At 38.6% G+C, this 25,761-nt stretch overlaps 1 protein-coding gene across 4 annotated transcripts in view; it reads left to right on the top strand.

The window, feature by feature from the left end:
- The window catches only part of TESK2 (testis associated actin remodelling kinase 2), a 96,492-nt gene that overhangs the window by 38,513 nt on the left and 32,218 nt on the right, over nucleotides 1-25,761 (top strand). For all 4 annotated transcript variants that reach the window (XM_020783302.3, XM_020783303.3, XM_078392836.1 and 1 more), the window contains 2 exons: nucleotides 11,806-11,927; nucleotides 18,984-19,032. In XM_020783302.3, the coding sequence (XP_020638961.3) occupies nucleotides 11,806-11,927; nucleotides 18,984-19,032 (171 nt within the window). The remainder of the gene's footprint in view (nucleotides 1-11,805; nucleotides 11,928-18,983; nucleotides 19,033-25,761) is intronic.

The raw sequence follows: 25,761 nt of genomic DNA, 5'->3' as shown, positions 1-25,761 counted from the left end.
CAACTCTACTGTAAGTATTGATAAATCTTTGCTTCTGCTGTGAGACTTTGACACTCCTCCATCAAGTATCAGACCTCCACACATCTGGCTGAGCAATCCTCTACTGCCTTCAAACATTCTAGAGAAGGAAGGAGAAGGTTTTCAAGGGGACTATTCACGTTGTCACCTCAACGTTCACTGTGGATACAGTCACTTACAGAAGATCCATGACATTGAGCTGCCCCATCCCATAATGAACCAGTCATCTTCAGTGCAAGGCTTGCTCAATAGCTTCAAGTCTAGAACAACATAATTACAAATTAATGAGTCCTTGCTGTAATCCTGAAGGGATATTACATAGTGTTCAACTGTCATCCTTTAACCAGTGTTTTCTGTTTGGCTACCATGGGAGGTATTTCTCCAGGAAATACATAAACATCTGGGCAAGAGTACAGTAGAACTGATACTGAGACAGTTCAGACTTATTGGGTTTTACTTTTAGTATTTTACAGTGCTGAAGAAATCAGTGAACTCTGTCCTGTTTTAGACCTTTGAGGTCTCAACACCTATATCACTACAAAACATTTTCTCATGATAACCATGTTCAGTCTTCTTCCCCTTTTGTAGGAGGACAGTTATGATAGTCTTGAAATTTTGATAACATCACCATTCGTTTCTCCTATCAGAAATATCTCTTGTTTGTTCTGGCAGAGATGCTTCCCTTTGGCCTTTCAGTGGCTGTGAGTGGCTTTACCAAAGTCATGGCAGCATTTCTGAGGAGAAAGGGAATAAACTTACTTCCTTACATAGATGACTGGTTGGTTGTAGCCCATACCAAGGCTTGTATATGATACCACATAGATACCCTGCTGAAGCATTTTTGCAAAGTGACTCTCTTTATCACTCAGAAAGAAATGACATCATCACCTAGTGCAGTCCATTAAGGCAGTGGTTCTTAACCTTTTTGAAAGAAACGCCCCCTTGAGCCATTGAGGAAGTTATCATCGCCCCCCTCCCCGCGGTGATGATATCTTATTTGTTTGTTTGTTTGTTTGTTTGTTTGTTTGTTTGTTTAGACACTTAAATCCAATGACCCCTGAAAACAAAATTAAATTCCAAGAAAATGAAATGCCCCCAAAAAAGTAAGATTTAATGATTTAGTTGCAAGTGAATTTTAAGACGCAAAAAGAAATATGAAAACGGCATAAAAACAAATGCAGGAACTAAAAATTTCAAGACAAAAAGTCTGAAACTAAATTAAAATTGGAGGAAAATATATATTCATGCACACTGTAAAAAGGCTGCAGCCATCTTCATAGGTTTAGCTTGCTCCAGCGCCCCCCTACCACCCCCCTTCTGCTCCAGCGCCCCCACGCCGCCCCTTTTCGTTCTACTGCCCCCCTGAAAAATGAAATCGCCCCCTGGGGGGCATTATCGCCCACGTTAAGAACCACTGCATTAAGGTACTAACCACAGTATCAAACAACCAAGTTTAGAAAATAATAGCTATACTGAAGGATATTATTGACCAGATTCGAGGCAGAGTGATCTGTGTTTTGAATTTGTTCAAAGTCACAGCATTCACAGCATCAATGCTTTGATTCACTAGACGCCATATGAGATCTCTGCAGCATGGGTATTGAAGCACTTCAGCCCAGGCTTTGATTTGAAATGAATGTAGCTTGCAATACCATTAGAGATCCTGTCCCTATGTTGGGACCAAGCATCAGAACATGTTTCAAAGCATTACCTTATTACCTCCTCAATCAATGATCACCCTTATAACCAGTGTTTCTTAAGAAGAAGTTGGGAAATCCGTTATCTACAGCAGTGGTTCTTAACCTTTGTTACTCGGATGCTTTTGAACTGCAACTCCCAGAAACCCCAGTCAGGACAGCTGGTGGTGAAGGCTTCTGGGAGTTGCAGTCCAAAACTCCTGTGTAACCCAAGGTTAAGAACCAGTGATCTACAACATTTTCCGTGCCACTCGTCTCAGAAAGTGGCAAATATCATATACATTTTCTTGAAAGGTTGCCAGAGTTAAAGCCTTGTAAAGCTTTTCACAGGATAATTACTGGTTCTGTGGTGAAGGTTGCTTCTGCCAACTACTGTACAGTGTGGTAAATAAAGTGGCAAGATGTACCAGATCTAGGGATCTTGTAGACTTGACCCTGTGTCTCTGGCATTGGTGTATCTTCCACATCATTTCCCTTGTGGCAGTGTTAGAGATATTGAATCAGTTGATAGACCTGTTGAGCAGACTTTATAAAAAGCACAATAATAGATGTTCTTGATAGGCTATTCTCCATATGAGGTCAACCAAACATTGACGCGTTCACTTCCAGAACCAACAAGAAGCTTCTCCATACTGGTAGAGGTACCCAAAACACCACAGCCTCAGTTTTGCCATTTTTGCTTCTATAGAAAATATGGGCATGATTTGATCTAGGACAGTGGTCCCCAACCGTAGGCCTCCAGATGTTCTTGGACTACAACTCCCAGAAGTCTTCACCACCATCTCTACTGGCCAGGATTTCTGGGAGTTGAAGTCCAAGAACATCTGGAGGCCTGAGGTTGGGGATCATTGATCTAGGACACACTTGTTTGTCTTTTTGGTGGTCCATGGAATCCATAAAGCTTTCATCCACCACCACATTTTGAAGAATTTTTTTTTCTGACAATTTTTTTCAATGTTCAGCTTTCATATCTGTTCCTAGTGATTGGAAGTGCAATAATATGATGAACTTGGTCTTGGCCTCAGATTAACATCTATACACTTGGTGATCTCTTCTGTTTTTTCCAGTTACATGTAATTACAATTGATGATCTTTATACAGTGGTGCCTCGCTTAACGACGATAATCTGTTCCAGGAAAATCGCCGTTAAGCGAAAACATCGTAATGCAAAAAACCCCATTGAAACGCATTGAAACCACTTCAGTGCGTTCCAATGGGGTCAAAACTCAACATCCAAAGAAGATCCTCCATAGGGCAGCCGTTTTCGCTGCCTGTCTTGCGAGGAATCCATCCCAGAAAACAGCGGGGAGCCATTTTGAAACCGCCAATCAGCTGTTTAAAAAAGGTCATTTTACAAAGAATCAGTTCCCGAAGCAGGGAACCGATCATCGCAAAGCGAAAAAAGCCCATTTAGACCATCGTTTTTCAATCGCAATTGCAATCGCAAAAAGATCGTCGTAATGCAGGGCAATCATAAAGCACGGCATCACTGTAGTTCCATTATAGGTGCCCTTCCAGGTTTCAGTCTTTAGCAGTCTCCATTTGATTTGATGTTTGAACCAAGGTATGAAAGGTCTTTAATACTTCAAGTTTTTTCATTGTCAGCATTAAAGTTGTGCAGTTCTGGACTCATGATTTTTGTCTTCTTAATGTTAAACTACATTCCAGTTTCTACACTTTCTTTTACCTTCATCATAAGTCATTTCATGTCATTGATGCATTGCTGTAATATAGTATTATCTGCAATCCTTAAATATTGGTGTCTCTTTCCCCAGTTTCTACTCATTTCATCTGAATCTACGTAATTTAGATTTCCATGTTAGGCATACAGATTGAAAAGATAGAGTGATAAAATCCATCTTTGTCTGACATCTTTACTAATGGAAAACAATTCAGTTTCTCTATAGTGTGTCCTAACAATGGCTGCTTCTCTGTGATATAGGTTATGCATTAGGACAATAAAGTGTTGAGGCACACTTGTTTCTTTTAAGACAATCAGTAGCTTTTTTTGATCCAGGTAGTTGAAGGCTTTGCTGTAGTTCATAAATCATAGACTGATCATCTTCTGAAATTCTGTAGTACACGTTGGTAGCCAAAGTATATTTGTGGTATCATCTCTATTGCCTCTTCTCCAGTGTTTATTGCAACACCATGAGCATCATTATACTTGCCAGAGAAATTAATGCAGTGGTCCTAGAGTTGTTACTCATGTGCATTTATTTTTGTTTAGTTTCTAAATCCCAGAATTCTCAACTCTGGAAGTTCCACCTACCAGACAGACACCTAGATTGTTCTTATCTGCAGGAAGACTGGGCTGGAAAGTGCCATGGCCCAGGACAGGGAGTCCTAATATACAGTAGTTTGCTTTTAGAAAAGGAAGCTGCCCCCAGTGGTTGGTGGGAGCCCTGTGTGCATGGGGGGATGCGGAGGGATGAGATTCAAATTGAGACACCTGGGGTTTTCTCTTTGTAGACAGTGTAACTTTTCTCACTTCCCTTCTTCTTATCTTGGATAAACTTGCTAGTTGCTTTGTTCAAGTGTAATACTAAAGAGTGATGGTTTGATAAAAAATAATTGAGAACTAGCTATGGGTTTATTCACTTCTACCACTACTGTGCAGCCATGAAAAGATAAGCAGGCATTTATTTTGTTCATTATTTACTAAGAGTTCAGATTTTCATTTTGAACCTCAAACTGGTTACTCTTATTTATGGTTGGTAGAAATAAGCAAGCTATGTTTTGAAGTTGGCTTGTTTCATTGATCATGGTAAAGTTTAATGATGATTTTTCCTGGTGCAGTATGATATAACAAACTGATTCATCTAAAATACAGTACAAGTGAAAGTTTCTCAGTTCTTCTAAGGCAGTAGTTCCCAACCTTAAGCATCCAAATGTTCTTGGACTATAACTCTCAGAAATCCTGGCTAGCACAGCTAGTGGTAAAGGCTTGGGGGACTTTTAGTTCAAGAATATCTGGGGACCCAAGATTGGGAACTGCTGGTCTAAAATGCCATAGGAGGAAGGCAGCCCACAAGCCAGTCTATAGTTCACTCTTAAATGTTAAGCTTTTGTTAGCATTAACTAGCTTCTCAAAATTGAGCAGGTTTTTGATGCATTAATGAATGCTTAGTTTTCAGAAGAGTTCTGGATCGTTTATTGGTGTCTATATAAAATATATAGGAAGTTGCTCTGTGTCTAGCAAACCTTTTTCGAGCTGTTTTATCATTTTCTATAATTTTGTTTGTACAAAACTAATCCAAATTATAAGTACATATACTACAAAAAGTTCCTATTGAAAATCCTCCCTGTAAATAAAAGATTGAACTAGCAATGACCTTTGTATTCCTTGATGTATGTTAACAGTTCATAAACTGCAAACATTAATTACAATTGTTTTCTTGGTTATACATTTACAATGGCGTCCTGAACAGGCTTACTCAGAAGCATGCCTTGCCAATGTCAGTGGTACTTACTCCACCCAGTGGTTGCAGCCTTTAAAAAATAAGTTTTATTAACTAGTATGAAAGTTTTCAGTTTAAGATACCAATATTTTCCTTCTGTTTCTAAAGAGAAAAGGGTGAGAAAAATTACTAATATTGTGTTAAATAATGCTATATAATTTCGCTTCTCTGTTGTTCCTGATTTCTGCAGATGGCTGATATGATTAGCATATAGCCCTTATGTTCATATGGTCAAATGAGATCTTGAGAAAAAAATTGAACACATATAGTTCCCATCTTTGAAAGTTTAACATTTAGTTATGTTTTGAGTTTTTTAAGGGATGAGAAAAATGTATTCAAATTTTTCTGCTGAAGATTTCTTTTGGGACTGTTAACACAATTCAGAAATGTTAAGATAACAAAAGCATGAAAACAGAATTTGGAGAATAACCTGATCTGTCAATAATGTCTAAGTCCCTTCCCTTAAGATTTCAAATATTAAGTTATTAAATGGATGTTATGGAACATACACTAATGCCTTCCATCTTCCTTCACTCTGTATGACCAGAATAGCTGCACTGGGGTGCTGCATTTTTAATCTGACTTATTGGATGTATTAATGTTGTCTTGTGCTATATTGTATTTTTAATTTGTTCCACAAACCACCCTGATGACTTTTGCTACAGCATGGCCTATAAATAACATATAAATAAATAGTCTTTTCTGCGGGCCTTCCACATTTCAACCGTACCATGAGAAAATGGGCTCCAAATAAGAAGTAAATTAGAATACGTATTGATTTGTAGTTGTGGTGCTCATTCCACCTTCTTCTACATGTGTGCCATAACCAAGTGAAAATGGAGTTAAATAACTCAACCAAGCATGGGATTGCTGTATAACTTGTAAGAGGGATTCTTTTCCTTGGAATATTTCTTTTTTTTTTTTCAAAAGGAAGCAAACATGCAGTTTTCTCTGTTGATTAAACACTGCTACGGCTAAGAGCTAAATTTATACTTCCCTTTTTAAAACAGAGAATATGTTATTTCACTAACACAAGTTTGACTGTGCATCCCAACATTGGCCAGTGTGCATGGTGCAATGTCTTGTAATTATTGATATTACTGATTTTCAGAAATAATAAACAGGATTTATACTCCAGAAAGAAGATAATTTGTTTTAAAGTTTTGATATTAGAACCTGTTAAATTCTAATCATACAATAGAAATAGTTTTACTTAAGTCTCTTTCATTACTTATTTTTCTTTTTTATAGTTAAGTAGAGTTGTTTTAGATAGATAGATAGATGATTGCAGCCCAGCTTTTATCTACGGTACCTACCTCACAATTCTTACTTCTAGATTCAGACTTCATTCCAACACAAATCTTCTATTGACCATTTCTGACACAACTAACTAAACTGGAATTGAAGTGAGCTGCTCTCTAACATACATCCTGTGCATACATAGAGAGCAAATGAGGAAGGAAAAAGCTGAAATATTTGCTTGAATACTTCTGTTTATCAGTTTGTCTTATCACTGAGAAGAAAGACGCATTACTCGTGCATACCAGAAAATACCTATATGAAAGATATAAACAATGTAGAATTGCTGTGCAAGTATGTCAGATCTGGTTCTCCAGATCAGATCTGAAACTTATGTTCAGTATGTTGAAGATAAGTGGAAACTCTGTTTACATAATGAATCATCTGTCTTGGCACCATAATGTTTAGGTGTTGCCAATTTTCCCTCTAATTTTCTGTTCTGCTGCATGGGAGCCTTGCTCCATATGCAGAGTATTGTGTGGGACTTCATTTGAAATGGGAAGTAAACAAACCTGCTGCCGTCTGCCTGTGCAACAGCCTCAGTGGAGCTCTGGGGGAGCATGTACATGCAGAACTTAAATGTTGGGTGTTTCCATAGCGTATGTATGTGATTTTGGAAGGACTACATCTGAAGGCTTGTGTGATTAAAGATACGTAACCATGCCCTTCATGGATTGCTGCCTTGTCGTGGCGAAGGAGCTTGAGTAATTCAGAGAAGCTATGGGCTATGCCGTGCAGGGACACCCAAGACGGACAGGACATAGTGGAGAGTTCCGACTAAATGCAATCCACCTGGAGTAGGAAATGGCAAGCCACTCCAGTATCTTTGCCAAGAACACCCCATGATCAGAAACAAAAGGCTAAAAGATATGACGCTGGAAGATGGGCCCCTCAGGTCGGAAGGCGTCCAACATGCTACTGAGGAAGAGTGGAGGACAAGTACAAGTAGCTCCAGAGCTAATGAAGTGGTTGGGCCAAAGCCGAAAGGACGCTCAGCTGTGGACATGCCTGGAAGTGAAAGGAAAGTCCAATGTTGTAAAGAAAAATACTGCATAGGAACCTGGAATGTAAGATCTCTGAACGTTGGGAAGCTGGAGGTGGTCAAACAGGAGATGGCAAGAATAAACATCGACATCCTGGGCATCAGTGAACTAAAATGGACAGGAATGGGCGAATTCAGCTCAGATGATTATCATATCTACTACTGTGGGCAAGAATCCTGTAGAAGGAATGGAGTAGCCCTCATAGTCAACAAAAGAGTGGGAAAAGCTGTAATGGGATACAATCTCAAAAATGATAGAATGATGTCAATACGAATCCAAGGCAGACCATTCAACATCACAATAATCCAAGTTTATGCACCAACCAGCATTGCTGAGGAGACTGAAATTGAACAATTCTATGAAGATTTACAACACCTTCTAGAACTGACACCAAAGAAAGATGTTCTTCTCATTCTAGGGGACTGGAATGCTAAAGTAGGGAGCCAAGAGATAAAAGACACAACAGGGAAGTTGGCCTTGGAGTTCAGAACGAAGCAGGACAAAGGCTAATAGAGTTTTGTCAAGAGAATAAGCTGGTCATCACAAACACTCTTTTCCAACAACACAAGAGGCGACTCTATACATGGAAATCACCAGATGGGCAATATCGAAATCAGATTGATTATATTCTCTGCAGCCAAAGATGGAGAAGCTCTATACAGTCAGCAAAAACAAGACCTGGAGCTGACTGCGGTTCTGATCATCAGCTTCTCATAGCAAAATTCAAGCTTAGACTGAAGAGAGTAGGAAAAACCACTGGGCCACTCAGGTATAATCTAAACCAAATCCCTTATGAATACACAGTGGAAGTAAAGAACAGATTTAAGGAACTAGATTTGGTGGACAGAGTGCCTGAAGAACTTTGGATAGAGGCTCGTAACATTGTCCAGGAGGCAGCAACGAAAACCATCCCAAAGAAAAGGAAATGCAAGAAAGCAAAGTGGCTGTCCAACGAGGCCTTAGAAATAGCAGAGAGGAGAAGGGAAACAAAATGCAAGGGAGATAGGGAAAGTTACAGAAAATTGAATGCAGACTTCCAAAGAATAGCAGGGAGAGACAAGAGGGCCTTCTTAAATGAACAATGCAAAGAAATAGAGGAAGATAACAGAAAAGGAAAGACCAGAGAGCTGTTCAGGAAAATTGGAGATATTAGAGGAACATTTTGCGCAAAGATGAACATGATAAAAGACAAAAATGGGAGGGACCTAACAGAAGCAGAAGACGTCAAGAAGAGGTGGCAAGAATACACAGAGGAATTATATCAGAAAGATGTGGATATCCCGGACAACCCAGACAATGTAGTTGCTGACCTTGAGCCAGACATCCTGGAGAGTGAAGTCAAGTGGGCCTTAGAAAGCCTGGCTAACTACAAGGCCAGTGGAGGTGATGGCATCCCAGTTGAACTATTTAAAATCTTGAAAGATGATGCTGTTAAGGTGCTACATTCAATATGCCAGCAAGTTTGGAAAACCCAACAGTGGCCAGAGGATTGGAAAAGATCAGTCTACATCCCAATCCCAAAGAAAGGCAGTGCCAAAGAATGCTCCAACTACCGAACAATTGCACTCATTTCGCACGCTAGCAAGGTTATGCTCAAAATCCTGCAAGGTAGGCTTCAGCAGTATGTGGACCGAGAACTCCCAGAAGTACAAGCTGGATTCCGAAGAGGCAGAGGAACTCGAGACCAAATTGCTAACTTGCGCTGGATTATGGAGAAAGCCAGAGAGTTCCAGAAAAATATCTACTTCTGCTTCATTGACTATGCGAAAGCCTTTGACTGTGTGGACCACAACAAACTATGGCAAGTTCTTAAAGAAATGGGAGTGCCTGACCACCTTATCTGTCTCCTGAGAAACCTATATGTCGGACAGGAAGCAACAGTTAGAACTGGTCATGGAACAACTGAGTGGTTCAAAATTGGGAAAGGAGTACGGCAAGGCTGTATATTGTCCCCCAGCTTATTTAACTTATATGCAGAATACATCATGCGGAAGGCCGGACTGGAAGAAACCCAAGCCGGAATTAAGATTGCCGGAAGAAATATCAACAACCTCCGATATGCAGATGATACCACTCTGATGGCAGAAAGTGAGGAGGAATTAAAGAATCTTGTAATGAGAGTGAAAGAGGAGAGTGCAAAAAATGGTCTGAAACTCAACATCAAAAAAACTAAGATCATGGCCACTGGTCCCATCACCTCCTGGGAAATAGAAGGGGAAGATATGGAGGCAGTGTCAAATTTTATCTTCCTGGGCTCCATGATCACTGCAGATGGAGACAGCAGCCCTGAAATTAAAAGACGCCTTCTTCTTGGGAGGAAAGCGATGACAAATCTTGACAGCATCTTGAAAAGCAGAGACATCACCTTGCCAACAAAAGTCCGAATAGTCAAAGCTATGGTTTTTCCTGTCGTGATGTATGGAAGTGAGAGCTGGACCATAAAGAAAGCAGACCGCCGAAGAATTGATGCCTTTGAATTGTGGTGCTGGAGGAGGCTCTTGAGAATCCCCTGGACTGCAAAGAGAACAAACCTATCAATTCTAAAGGAAATCAACCCTGAGTGCTCACTGGAAGGACAGATCCTGAAGCTGAAGCTCCAGTACTTTGGCCATCTCATGAGAAGAAAAGAGTCCTTGGAAAAAACCTTGATGTTAGGAAGGTGTGATGGCAAGAGGAGAAGGGGACGACCGAGGATGAGATGGCTGGACAGTGTCTGCGAAGCAACCAACATGAACCTGACACAACTCCGGGAGGCAGTAGAAGACAGGAGGGCCTGGCGTGCTCTGGTCCATGGGGTCACGAAGAATCGGACACGACTAAACGACTAAACACACACACACACATCTGAAGGCTTGTGTGATTAAAGATACGTAACCATGCCCTTAAATATATCTGAGCACATTCAAATTTGACACTATGATGGTTCAGGTTGGATCTTGAGTTATCTCCCTTCCTCTCGTATTCCTGCATCTTCCAATATGGACACCAATCTTAGTTGCAAAGGTTGAACATTTATTTTAGAATTATTGAATTACAATTAACTTCAACTGGAACATAGTCTTTCTCCTTTCCTTCCAATTGGGCTGGAAAGGGTTTCCACTCTTCCTGAATGAAAGTGTTACCAAAACTTGAATTCCAGGGACCTGGTTGCTCAGCCGGTTCAAGTCCTTTATGGTCGTCCCCGTTGATACAGGCAACGGGCACGGATTCCTCCCTCAAAAATTTCTCCCACTTGGTTCTCTCCCCGGGTTCCATGATTTCCCAGGCGCTCTCAGCTCTGGTTTCCTCTTCATCTCCCACACTCACCATTCTCTCCTTTCCCTTCTTTCTTGTTCCACTTTCTCCCTCTCTTCCCTTAATCTCCTCCTCCACTCCTTTGTTTTGGACACTCCCCGGTATGAAGGTTTTGGGGGAATCACTGCTCTTCTTCTATGATCTGCCTCCTCCCTGAATACTTTCAGTCTTTCCCACCTGTGAGTCCAAGGGTCTTCTAACCAGATCCACTCCAAACCCGGTGGTAGTATTCCCTCCTCCTTTATCTCCTCTCCTTCCCCCACTTCTACCTCCTCCTCTGTCTTTCCCAATTTTTCTAACTGTTCTCTTAACTTTCCCACCCCCTTTAGGCCCTGGGACAGTTCTTCCCCTTTTGCCCACTTGAGGGAATCCTCTGTAGTGTTCTTTGAGGGAGCTGCTAGTCGATAATCCCTTTCACTCTCTATTCTTTGTGGTAATGAACGGCCCTCCAGTGAGAGGTGACTCCATTTTGCCTCCTGGTTCACAGGCACACCTACAAAAAGGTAATTTATGCAGAATCTTGCAAAGTTGACAGTCCTGTGCTTTACTAATTATATGCATTAACATATGCCACTTAGAAGTTGAAAGAAAGCAGTGAAAACTTTCTTGTCAGGTATGTATTGAAAAGTCCTGGAATATGTATAAGGTTATTATTCTGGCCAGACTGCATGCTAGAGAGCATAGTTACTTCCTTGAGATTTGATAGACCCAGTTCATCTTTCTTTGTGCACCAAAGTCTTCAGGGATTAAGAATCATCACTTTAATAGATTGTGGAGGCTTCTCTATTGCTGTTTTTAATGTACTGTATTTAGCTTTCGATGTTTAATTAGTTCGACTGAATTGTTTCTTTCAGTGCTGCTGTTGTATTCTACCGTGAGATCTCAGAATGTTGTGTGTAATATAAATGCTCTAAATGCATACTACACTACACTACACTACACTACACTACACTATACTGATATCTCATATTTTCTCTTTTGTTTGTTCTTTAGGTACGGCACAAAGTATCTGATCAGGTTATGGCTCTGAAGATGAATACACTAAGCAGCAACCGTGCAAATATGCTGAAAGAAGTCCAGCTCATGAACAGACTTTCACATCCAAACATATTAAAGTAAGAAAGGTGTGTGTGAGAAAGTGTGTGTGAGTGTTTGTATCTGGAGATGGTCAGGTCTATTTAGAATTGATTGGCTAAAATCCTGTTCTACAAATGACACCTTTGTAAGGGTGATGGTGGCACTGGCATGGGGAGAAAAGAGTTTATGTCGTACAGTGGTGCCCCGCTTGACAATGACCCCGCTTGATGACGAAATGGCTTAACGATGAGTTTTTTGCAATCGCTATAGCGATCGCAAAATGATGGTTTCAATGGGTTTTTTTTTCACATACATGATGATTTGGACCCTCCTTTGCGAACCGATTGTTCACTAGATGACGATTAAACACAGCTGATCGCGGTTCGCAAAATGGCTCCCCATTGTTTTCCGAACCTATTTTTGCTACACGGGCATCGCAAAATGGCTGCCCTATGGAGGATCTTCGCTGGATGAGCAGGTATTTCCCCCATTTGAATGCATTGACCAGTTTTCATTGCATTCCAATATTTATTTTTCCGCTTGACGATGATTTGGCTGTACAGCGATTTTGCTGGAACGCATTTTTGTCCTCAAGCGGTGCACCACTGTATTTTATTAGTCTTATTCATGCTAACTGTGTGAGCTCCAGGATGGAGGTAGGAACTCTTTTAATTACTGAAAATCTCCCCTTGCCAAAAATATCACCTAAAACAATATATTAATGCAGAGAAGAAACAAAAGCATATGGATATCTATATTTACCCTTGTTCAGCAAATAGCTATATTGGAGTAGGTTATCAAGGTTTTTGTGTTTAGAATGTGAAAATAATAAAGAGGAGTAAGTGAAAAATAGTTCTGAAAATTAAAGTACTTTTAAAATTTAAGCTTGAATAATATAGGTCACTATAGTTATTGCACAACATTTTAAAGTGTACCAAAATAGTTGACTCTCCAGCTAAGCAAGATCATTCTAAAATAACATTTCTTCACAGTTTATTATGAACTTTTTAATGTCATAATGAAATTGTTTATATTACAATGTAAACATGAAGTGGTGCTTGTAAGTCTTATAGTGCAGTATTTTGGTGATTATAATATTTTGAGTTCAGTGGTGAACACAATGGTGAGGATTTAGGGTGACAATATCCTGGCAATCAAGAATCTAGTGTTACAAGTGCTTTATGTTAGAGTATTATTCTTCTAAGGCAGTGGTTCCCAAGCTTGGGTCCCAGATGTTATTGGACTGCAACTCCCAGAAATCCTGTCTTGCACAGCTAGTGGTGGTGGCTTTGGGGAGATTTAGTCCAAGAACATCTGGGGACCCAAGCTTGGGAACCATTGCTGTAGGGTTTGCAAAAACTGTTAGTCCAAATAATAATGTTATCAGCATAGTGGCAGGTTGCCAAAGTTAAAAAACTTTGGAGTTACCATAGATGAACAACAATTAAGATTCCCATTAATTTTTTTTTCCTTGAGCAAGACTTGTGGAACTCCAGGCCTTGGAGAAAGAGATTGTTTACAAATTGGGGATTGGTTTCAATCACTGAAATAATAATGTATATATAGGGAAGTAACGGGCATTCCATTAAGTACATAATCACAACTGCACATCACTTTGGGCACCAAACATTAAAGAATAGCACTGATGCAAACTGGCACACAACTGGCTTGGTGGGGAGAGCTCTTTTTCCTCTGTGTGTTCTTAATATGCTTAGAGGCTAAGGAAATTATTCTCTTTTATATATATATTTAACAAATTTGATATTTTAAAATATGTGTTCTGTTTTTAAATGTGTTCTTAGGCTGTAAGCTCTTGCATTTTTGGAATGTAGAAACATTCTCGTTGTATTCACAAAGGCTTTCACAGCCGGGATCCGATGGTTGCTTTAGGTTTTTTGGGCTCTTTGGCCGTGCTCTGAAGGTTGTTCTTCCTAACGTTTCACCAGTCTCTGTAGCCGGCATCTTCAGAGGATAGGAATCAGAAGTCTGTCTGTGCTCTGGTGCAGTTTTGTGGGATAGTTGAGTATTTATAGCTGTGTGATCAGCTTTTGTCCTTTTCAGGAGATTGGGTGATTATGATGATCAGCATGCTTTTGTTGTGGGTGTATTGTTGTGATAAGGGGGAGAAATGATTTGTCACTGCTACAACAGCCGGAAAAATCGGCAGTAGCTGAACATGCCCTGAAACACGCTGGACATGAAATTCTATTTCAAAATGCAGAAGTACTGGACAACACCAGCAATCATTATGTTAGACTGCACAGGGAAGCCATTCAAATCCACAAACACCAGCAGAGCTTCAATGAAAAAGAAGAAAGTCTAAAATGCAACAAAGCCTGGCTCCCAGCACTGAAAAATACAGCCTGCAAAAGGTCATCTGACTCTACCTAGCCACAAGGACCGGTGATCACTGCACACAAAAGACCAGCTAATGACACCCATCAATCACCCAATTTCCTGAAAAGGACAAAAGCTGATCCCACAGCTATAAATACTCAACTATCCCACAAAACTGCACCAGAACACAAGACAGAGTTGTGACTCCTATCCTCTGAAGATGCCCGCCACAGAGACTGGTGAAATGTTAGGAAGAACAAACTTCAGAACACTGCCAAAGAGCCTGAAAAACCTACAACAACCATTCTCATTGTTCTTATTTATGCTTAAAAGATATCTTTACTGTATTTTGGACTGAAGTCTGACTTAACTTTAGTGTTGATATATTTTTAAGCATTTGTGCCTATATTTTTTACATAGCTGTAAGAGTTTTGTATTTTTATAACTCTGAAGTATTTTGCGCTTATGGAACATAGAAGCAATGTAGAGAAATGAAGGAATAGACAAGCCAACATTGCATGGGATTATTGCAACAGTGAAAAAGACTTATACTTTGATACTCAGGTGAATTTTGATACTATTGTCAGTGATTTCTGGAATTAACCTTTTTTTGGGATAATACCAGCTGTGACACAGACTTCTGATTTTTTCCCCCTAGAGATATATAAAGGATTCCTAGGGAGAATTAAAGCATCAGTTTATCCTATCTGACAAGGTAGCCTAAACAGAGAAAGTAATTTTAAAAATCTCCACTAATGTCATGCTGGTCCGAACAGGGGAAGGAACTTTTATCACACAGTGAAAAATTACTATGCAAGCTTTCAGTTCTTCAGACCTATTTATGAAGCTAGATGGTAAACTGACTGACGACGGAGGGAGCAAGAGGAAGAATAGCTGATGAGAAAGCCATGGAATCTGCATTTGATTACAGGCTTAAATGAAAAGTGAGAGAGGGCTACATTTATTTATGTAAGTTTCTACAGTGGGAGGGAGCAACATGTAGCCTTTCATTCACATGAAGCTCCAGAGGTCTAAATGTAGTCCCCAGCACTTAATGGAATGCAGTTCATTAAAAAAAATGTAATAGAAAATAGTTGGAAAAGTCTACTTTTACAGGGCATATGAGGCTTCATAAATAGGTCTAAAGAACCTGAAAGCTTGCACAGTATTTTTGCATTTTTAAAAATGTATTTGTGGGACTCTATAACACATATAGACCCCTCCACCATAAATCCAATTTTTGTTGGAAGTTGTTTTTTAAAGAGAGTAATGGGAGTGGTTAAGACCCTCTAAGGCCCAGTGGTGGTTTTGTGTGGCCCTGGACTTCTGAAGGTTGCCTGACATTGGTCTCTTTGGTACTAATTTTGGTTTTCAGACTTCTGTGTCTGTGTCTGTGCCAGTATGGATGATAAATTTGCTTTTTAATGCATCTTTGAAATCTATTTCTAGACAGATTTTTCTTAAACACTGAACAGGAAGATACAGGGTTTCATAATTTCTTTCACACGTTTCACACTTTCTTTTTCATGAAGAAGTTTCTGGGACAAAAATGGTTTGTCAAATGTATGGTTTTAGTTTAATTTTTTCAATGAGGTTCTAAGCTTTGTATTCAGTAACTTAATAACCTTTCCTTTGAAATAATCTGATATCCGTACAGGTTGCTATAACCAGTGATGTAATACAAGCCTTTGAGGGGTATTGTTTTCATGTTTGATGCCATATGCTATAATGAACCAAGCATGTTCACCCTTGGCCCTGTGTTCCACTTTAAGGCAAAACTTTCATGTATTGGATAAGATAGAACATGTCTGCTTAATTCTACTGTTAACGATCAGTTTCTTTTTTATGTTCAAAGATTTCTTATTTTATTGTATTTCTTTGAGTCCAGTTACAATTATTACCCCATCTATTATTAAATATCTGGATGTTCAGTAGTTTAAGTATCTGGCTGTGGAGGCAGAGGTTGAGAATTCAATTCCCCACTGTGCCTCCTGTGAGTAGAACTAGCTTGTGTGGCTTTAAGCAAATTACGCAGTCCCAGGGCACCCCCAGAGAAGGGAATGGTAAAACACTTCTGAGTATTCTCTACCTGGAAAATCCTGAAAAAGGACATCATAAGTCAGAATTAACTTGATGGCTGCTGCTGCTACTGCTGTTTCTTCTTCTTCTTCTTCTTCTTCTTCTTCTTCTTCTTCTTCTTCTTCTTCTTCTTCTTCTTCTTCATAATAATAATAATAATAATAATAATAATAATAATAATAATAATAATAATAATAATAATAAAATAATAAAATAACAACAACAACAACAACAACAACAACAACAACAGGTGCAGTCACTCAAAATTATAAAAACATTGACTAGTATTACATAACAGACACAAATTTTAACCAAAAACTTAAGTATCTGTTAAATATCAATGTAGTACATACATGCTGTTCCTAATACTGTATTGCAATTTTTATAGCTCTGATGGTGTTATTTCTGAAATCTACAACTGCTTATAATACAATATGGAATTTCTTGATATTGTTCCCAAAACCCCAATGATTATGGGGACCACTGAAGTGTGTTTCATCCACAAGCCTGATATTTTAGTTGCTAGGCCTCTGTATTGGTTAGTTTTTTTTTCCAGTTCTTTACCTTCAACTTTGCCATCCTCTGGAATTGCAATGTCTGTTATCTAGACATTTCTCTGTTCTGTTACTACTATGTCTGGTGTGTTATGTTTGAGGTATCTATCAGTTTGGATGCAGAAATCCCACAAGATCTTGACTTTGTCATTTTCTGACACCTTTTCTTCCTGATGTTCCCATGGGTTTTTGGAGGCTGAAAAGTTGTATGTTTTGCATAATGACCAGTACACTAATTTTGCCACTCTATCATGTCTAATTTTGTAATCTATTTGTGCAGTCATTGGACATTCACAGATTAGGTGTGACACAGTTTCATGTTTTTCTTGGAAGAGTCAACATTTGCCATTAGCACTGATTCCTTGAATCTTAGCTTTCATAACATTACTGTAGTTTGAAGTGCCTGTTCTTGTGCAGCAAAAATCAAGCCTTTGATTTCTTTGTCCCTAGTTTTAGCCATTACCATGTTGAATTATTATCATGCTTTCCATCAGCATTTCTCAGATGTTCGTGTAGTGGTTTATTTTTCAAATTGTTGTTAAAATTCACTGGAAATAGATTATTTTAATATGTGTCTTGCATCATATAGGACTTTATACAGAAAGGTACTTGAGAATATAAAGGAGCACTTAATAAGTCAATAATTTGACAGCTGCATTTTGAGCTAGCTGAAATTTGCTAACTGGCTTCAAAGAAAGTCCCTCATGGAGCATGTTATAGTGATCCAGCTGGGATGTAACTACGTTATGTAAGGACTCATCTGGTACATCAGTTTTAGCTGTGCAAATGACTTCTGGTCATTGCTAAACTTGGGACATCCAGGGATGAATGAGATGAAGTCCTGTCAACTAGGTTTCTGAACCTTTATGGTGCATGGCATCCATATCTTTATTGAATGGTAACTTGTTCAATCAATAGGCTGATCATCATTGATGTTACCTTTAGGTTACATTTTAAATCAGGAGCTTAACTGAACCCCTGCCCCCCCGTTACAGCAGCTTCTCTGGCTGTCAATCTGTTCTCAGGCAGAATTCAGAGTGATGGTTCTAACCTATAAAACCTGAAATGGCTTGGGCCCAAGCTATCTCAAACACTGCATGTTCCTTTATGTGCCTGCTTGAATGTTAAGCTCGTCAGGTGAGGCCATATTCTTGGTCCTACCACCTCCACAGGTGCATTTGGTGGAGAAATGGGACAGAACCTTCTCTGTTGCTTCTCCCAACTCTGGAATTCACTCCCAACAGGAGGCTAGACTGGCCCCATCTTTACTGTACTTCCACAAGCCAGTAAACACCTTTCTCTTCAGTCAGGCTTTCTCTGAGCGAATAGCTGCTGATTTGGGTTTTTTTAAATAGATTGTTGTGCCTCACTACATTTAATGAATTTGTTGTCTTTTTGTCTTTTTTTTGTATTCTATTCATTGATCCTGTTAGTAACTCATTGTTATTAACTTAAATACTGTATTTTAATTGTTGTAAGCTGCCTTGAATGCTTTTTAAGGAGAAAGGTGGTTTAAAAAATATTTTAAATAAATAAATACACTTTGGAATTAATTATATGCATACTGTAGTTGAAACAAGTGCATGATTCTGAGTTCAATATAAATCTGTTTAGTTCTTGCCTAAAACTGATTTTTAGGCTTTTGTCATTCGTGTGGTACTGTGCTAAAAATGCAAAGTTTTATATGTATCAGTTTATACGACAAACCTCATCCATCTGCAAATCTGTGGCTGCCCGCTGGGTAGTCCTTTCACATGCAAAGGTCCTAGCTATAGTAGTTGTGGTCTGTATGCACTGATGGGACAAACTGCCAAAGCAATGCCAAACACTTACCTTATGTATGTTTTCAACATCAAAATTAAGTACTAATTCTTTTAACACTACCCCACACTGTAATTGTCTGCACATGAAAATGTCAGTAGTTGCATTTGATCCCCAAGTCCCACGTGTGTCTGGGAGTAGGCAGAATTAAGAACTGGCACCCAGTCTTCAAATACTTTGTACATAGAAATTGATAGGAGCTATAACATGTCATATTAAATTCAAATGCACAGAGAGCTAAGTTGACAAAATGTGCTGCCTATTTTTTGTTTTTTTTTAAAGTTGTTTGCTTTTGTTTTGTAGGTTTATGGGTGTCTGTGTACATCAAGGACAATTGCATGCTCTTACTGAGGTATGACTGTATTTATTACTTACCAACTTGTTTCTCATATGTACAGCCCATGGCTACTTAGATTACCAATAACTGTGCTAAAGACCATTGTTTGCTGAGCAGATATAAATAAAGAACATCTGATCCAGATTTTTTAAAATTCATATATTTACTTTCATTTATATCCTGCCTTTCATAAAGAACTCAAAGGGGCTGGCATTCATGAGATGTAGCACAACACAGAAACATTAAAATTATAATTCTAAAATCACTTGTTTATAATAAAAACAGTCATAATAATCAACAGCTAACAAAAGAAGCACTTGCTTATCTCCAAAAAGCTTGTGCAAACAAAATACATTTATATCTGGTGTCTAATGAGAAGAATAAGAAGGGGAACCAGGTCTTTTCTGATTTTGCGTTCTTCAGCCTGGCTGCCGCCGCCAAGAGAATCCTGTGGCATATGATTGCCCTACAAGCCAAGTGCATTAAGAACATCTCCTGATTTTTCAGTGGCACTTTCATAATTGAAATTCAGTTGTCCTGCTTTATAAATCTGTGTTTGTGTCTGTCATATCCGGGCACATGAACCATCTTGAGATCAAAGCAAGTTGCAGACAGGATGCTTGAAGGGTGCACTATTTCTTGTAATTTCCATTCCTTTTTGCTATAGGTGAAATAAGAATTCTAATCTGAATTGCTTGAATTTGAACTATAGTATGTTGTACATCTGTTGGAAGATCAGTACAGTATATGAAATACAAACTTAGCTTCCATAGTCTTAAATTCTACATCTGTTTTTTGCTTTGTTTGTATGACTAGTCAATAATAAAGAAAGCTAGACCCTTCTAGTTATTTTATGTGGGTCCTTTTTGTGTCCTTTACACATGCAGGAAATCAAACAAAGTGTTACAAAGTTGTTAGAAAACTTTATAATCCATCTTCTGCCTGTGAGTTTCTGTGTTCTGTAGCAGTGCAGAATTGAAAGACATGGAATGCTATAAGCCTGAGAACTGAGAAGCCCATGCCTGCTTTGAACATTTGGAAGATATTGGCGTTTGTCTGAGGAAAGCTAAGACATCTGTTCTTTTCCAAAGAAGGAAGGATTGGTAGAAGTCAATCTTACTTTGACTTTCTTCCTTGAGAAATAAATTTTGCAATAAACTGCATTGTTGCCATCTTGTGCTGTTACAGAATCCATGTTATTAATGATTGACATTAAACCTGTACAGGGCAGTAATATAGAGAGAGGGGAACAGCATGATCACTACTCTGTGAGAAAGGAGTAAAACTGAGTTTTGGTTGCCCCCAAACTGTCCCCTGTTTAAAATAGCCTAGGTAATCTTGGCAGCAGATCCCCTAATCTAAAATTGCTGCTTCTGCTGCTAATGTTAAATCACTGAAGGAAAAATCAGCAGCCATTTAAGACCCAGTCTTGGAGGAGCATCCTGATCTGGCTTGTATTAAAGAGACTTGGCTGGCTGAAACTTGTATGGTTAATATTTGTTCGCTCTGTTTGCTGGGCTTTTCTCAATGAGCTAGGGTTTTCCTGTTTTGTATGGACATCGCCTGTGTTCTTGACCCTTCTACATTGATGTTTTCCTCTTGTTTTATGATGCTTTAAACACTTTGAGATGCTTAGGAGACATTGAAATAATATTCACTCTATGCAGTAGGTAAACCAGTTGTAGCCAAATTATCAATATTATCTAGTGGTCGGAGGGCAATACCTGTATTTTCCGTTTTTAGAGAAGCCTGGACCACATAGGTGGCCACAGTTTTTGAAGCCTTTATTTTTTTTCTGCATTGTGCAAACTTCTGTGGTGCCTAGCCTAATGATCTGTAAGATGGAAAATCAGCTTCTGTTTGTAATTTTGTAATTGTCTAATAAAAGTGTTACCCACCCTCATCTTAGAATTGTGTACAAGGGCCATGTGGCTTTTTTGTTTGTTTTTTATTGCAGGGGTGCTTGTAGAGAAAACAATGAACAGTTGAGCACACAAAGTGAGGTGTGGTAGTGGATGGCCAGAGCTCCAGTTAATGGAAGAATGTTTTGTGTTTGGGGAGGAAGAGCAATGGTAGCAATGGAACAGGAGGTGCTCCTTATAGGGAAAAGAGTGACTGACTGAAATTTCTGTGGTGACAGTTGTTTTAGTAAAGGAAGAAAATGCAGGTGAAGCATAGTTTCTCCCTTCTGAATTAGATGTTTTGTTGCGTGATGACTATATTTTGCTCACTTTGTGCTGTTTTCAGATTAGAATCATAGAATAATGAAGTTGGACGGGGCCTATAAGGCCATTGGGTCCAATCCCCTGTTCAGTTCAGGAGTACAAATCAAAGGATATCTGCCAGGTGGTTGTCTAAATTTCTCTTGAATGCCTCCTGTGTTGGAGCACTCACAACCTCTGGAGGTAACTGGTTCCATTGCTGTACTGCTCTAATAGTTAGGAAGTTTTTCCTGATATTCAAGTGAAGTCTCACTTCCTGTAACTTGAACCCATTATTGTGTGTCCTGCACTCTGGGATAATCAAGAACAGATCCTGCCCTTCCTCTGAATGAGAGCCTTTCAAGTATTTGGAAAGTGTTATCATATCTCCCCTCGGTCTTCTTTTCTCAAGGGTAAACATGCTTAGTTATTTCACTTTTTCATCATAGGGCTTGGTTTCCAGCTCCCTGATGATCCTTGATACCCTCCTTTAAACTTCTTTCAGTTTGTCAGCATCCTCCTTGAAGTGTGGTGTCCCGAACTGGACACAATAAAGATGAGGCCTAACCAGTGCTGAATACAGGGAAATTAGAATTTGTATAGTATAGGCAAAAGTGTAAAAATAAAATACCTTTCATTCTTGTATCAAAGCATTCTTTTTGATATAAACATGCTATGTTAGTAAGGCAAACATTGGCATGAAATAATTTTTGACTTGGGAGCTGCCCTTAACTGATTCACATATTCAGTAGTGAAGTCTCTTGAAAGCCCAGTGCATATTTTATGCAGTTATTTTTAGTAACTGGCCAAGACTTTTGAGAAACTTGAACTGAATTTGGTTTTAAGTGAGCATAAAACAGATATTTTGTTACTTTATATGTGAAAGTTTTACTTTATTTATGTTTATGCACAGATAAACAATTAAGCTGTTCATAATATGCATTAGTTGTATGTGTGAGTGTTCTGGTTTTTTTAAAAAAATCCAAAACAGATTTGCTTAATATATATTTTTATCAAAGTATTGTTGATATTTTTTCAGTTTTTTCTAATAACTAGTTGAAATCTTAACCTGAAGTCTTAAAGTCCATGAGTGGGCACCTTGGAAGTTATTAGATATTCCAAACCTGTTCTTCCTCAGTTAGAGAAGAAGGTCTTCTCTGGATGAGGGCAGTTTTTTCTCTTATTGTGGTTGCCCCATTGGGAGTGCTGAAATTTGAGGGCAAGTTAAGAGTGTGTTAAATGAATTTAATCCTCAGTCACCCAACATATCCCCAATTACAGCAGTCTGAGAAGTGGTATACTGTATTAAATTATCTTCCCTTAGAAGCAAAAGGAGAACAAAAAGTAGAAAACATGGTGCCCTATCCTTATTCTGTCTTGACCAGCATGAGCTAGCTAGACTGAGAAGTAGCAGTCCCTCCACTTCCCATTACCATTATGTTGGAATTGCTCTGTTAATCTGGGAAAACAACCTTGGAATTTTTTTTTTGAAACTGTACATTGTTAGGGAAACACTAAAATATGGACTCTACATGTCTTTGTACTGTCATTGTGAAAACAGTAGTAGGGCAAAATGTCTATATTTTCAAGGCACAGAGTTTTGTGTTGCAGCATCTCCTGTCCTGCTCACACCATGAAGTCAAGCAAGGTCAAAACACATGCTGAGTAAATCAGATTCTTATGGGCTTTGTGAAAGCATTCAGACAAAATGCTATAGTAGAATTTTATGAGTAAAAGCATTGAAATCGTGCTTGCTTCCTCTGTTCCCTTTCTTCCCATTGTACGTAGCAATTCAATATTTCCATTCCTGGTTTAGCAAAATTCTATAGGTTCTTGCTGTCACAGATCTTGCAGGCTATGGGAGTCTGTGGTTTCTGCAGACTTTAGTTGCTCTTTCAATTGGACCTGACCAAATTCTGTGTCACTAAAGCAGAAAAGGAAACAGCTGATCATCAAAGGAAAAAGTCAGAAAAGAAGACCAAGACTTGTGTTTGGTTTGGTATTGTCTGTGTGCTCTTATATAGAGGAAGAATATATACAAGGCAGTAGGTTGCTTTAGTTGGGTCATGAACATCCAGAAATATTAACTTTCCAATTTATTACTTCTAAAAGGGAAACATTCATATTATTGAACCTTGTTCTTATGTGTTCGGTGTTTAATTGTGAATCAATTGGCATAAAGGTCAGATACCTAATAGTCACCATGTGCTTGTGCAACTGTAAAAAGTGCACCTGTTTCTACAATAGTGCTTTTGATCTATGAAAGTTGGTTTATGTGCAGCTTCCTTTACACAGATTTCCTCATACATTGGCAAGAATGATTGGGATCCAGTGGAAGAACTAACTGGCCAGGTCAATAATGTGTAAGCCAGTTGCTAGGACTGCATCTTGTTGCATACAAACAAACACTACAGATTATGAATCCACTGCCTATTCTGTCCTTTCCTCCCAAGGCAAGTAGTTATAATAGTTAAAAATAGAAAGGTAATATGGCTCAGAATTTTAAAAAACCTTTTCTGAAACATTTGCAGATGAGTGACCTTGTGCAGGATTTATTCTGGAACCAAATATAAGTTTTTTTCGACTGCTTCACTACACTAAAAGCAGTTGCCAGCTCTGTGAATTTCCCTGATCCTGAATAGAAATTATTTCTCCAATGTTAATTCTCTGCTTTTCAGAGGATTGTATGATATTTTTGCCAATATTTCATGAAGCAGAAAAGATGTGTTTAAAGAATTTTAGTGCTTCTTAGAATAAATTGCTGCAAATACTGTATTGGAGAAGGCAACAAAATGCTCAGCTGAGCCAATCAGTAACTCCCTCCTAACCCCTTCTCCCCATGCAGCTCTACAAGCACACATTTAAATTTTTAGTGGGACTTACACTGAAATAGTAGTCCTTTTGGTCTTAATTCCTGAGTGTCATTGAATGTGCCCTTAATCTTTATTCCATTTATGAAAAATGTGCTCTGGTCGTTTTCCACTAGATTCTGTTTTGTATATAATAAGAGTGGGTATATGACCATATTTTTTCCTGCAAAATTTCAAATTAAAATTATCATCAAATTGGAAATTAAAATTATTAAAATGATAACCTTGGTTTAAAAAGAGTTGGTTAAATCTTTCAAGACTTGTACAATTATAGAGACATTTCTTAACACATTTAACTTTTTAAATCAAGTTTTGGAACACTGTTTCAGACAGTAATAAAAAAGATGGAGCGTATATGTATTGCATCACTAATATATTGTTTTATTAGGAACGCTTGGCTGGAATCTTGTTACCTATGCATGTCAACATAGCTTCAGTGATGTAAATTTCAGTGGCAATCTGTTGCCAGTTAAGAAGCCACGACTTATTTTTCTGGTCATATAGGAGTTGCATGACTTAGTGCATGACAGGAAAGCAGCACCAAATTAACTAGTAAGAAATCACCACTGATGTTTATGCTGTTTAAGTTACACTGCCATAAGTATGTAATAGGATTCTGGGCACAGCTTTATAATATTATGTAGAGTAAGGCCCTGTTTCATGACTGCATTAATTTAAAATGTATTTGACATTCAGACTCTGCATAGTCAAGAGAAATTAAAGAATAGGCTCATCTTCAAATATTTCCTTTCTAGGTGAATGATAGAACAGTTGGGTAAAAAGTGACTTGATGGCATAACAACAACAATCTTATTTCCAAACTTTGATGGTGTGTGGGAGAGGACTAAAGGATCAAACCTAAAAATTAGGACCTAAGTCCTAAAAATTTGAGGTTAAGATGACATATTTGCAAAATCATGGAATTTTGAGTTTCAGGAAGCAAATTCGTAGCTATTAACAATTGTTTTAGATTGGTAACAAAAAATCTTTTGGAAAAATTTCAGTTACTGAAACTACAGTAATACGAGGAGCAAGATGGCCTAACCTTGCTTCCATATTCTTTTTCTTGCCTTAATGTTTGGTACTGTGCAGTTTTGGTGCTTTCTGTACTTTTTGGGTTGATTGTTGATAGAACATCAGTTTCTGTTCAGCAATTGAAGAGCCATCACTGCAGTTCTTGGGGGGGCACCCATGCCTGCTTGGTTAGTACACACTCGAGAATCTCAGTGGGAAATCTTTCATTGCCAACTGGAAGCAAGTGAATCTTAGATCATTTGTCTTCTGACCTATATAACAAAGCAACTGGATTTTTGCTTCTTTTTTGGGGTGTGTTAGCATCAAAAGGTAAGATTCAGTTGCAGTCATAATGGACAAAATGCTCTCAAACCAAATGGCAAATCAGTGTGAGATAGAAAGATCTTTGAATTGTCAGTTTGTGCTTCCACACAGAAGTATAATTAATGCTGCTATAATGTCAATGGTCAAGATGGCTCTACAGCACCTGTTTGCTATGTATTATGCACACTGTTGTTGATACTGATGTTTCCGACAGCAATTATGTGTGAAGGGAAAAGGGAAACACCTGAAACTATCTTGTAAAAATGCAATGTACAAATATCGTTTTAAGTCCAATAAGAAAAGCAGTACCAAAGAATGCCTGGTAAATCCAATTT

The sequence above is a fragment of the Pogona vitticeps genome, chromosome 4, assembly GCF_051106095.1.
Source record: "Pogona vitticeps strain Pit_001003342236 chromosome 4, PviZW2.1, whole genome shotgun sequence".
NCBI classification, from domain to species: Eukaryota; Metazoa; Chordata; class Lepidosauria; order Squamata; family Agamidae; genus Pogona; species Pogona vitticeps.
Note: the sequence above shows the minus strand (reverse complement) of the source record. Positions and strands in the feature narration are given on the sequence as shown.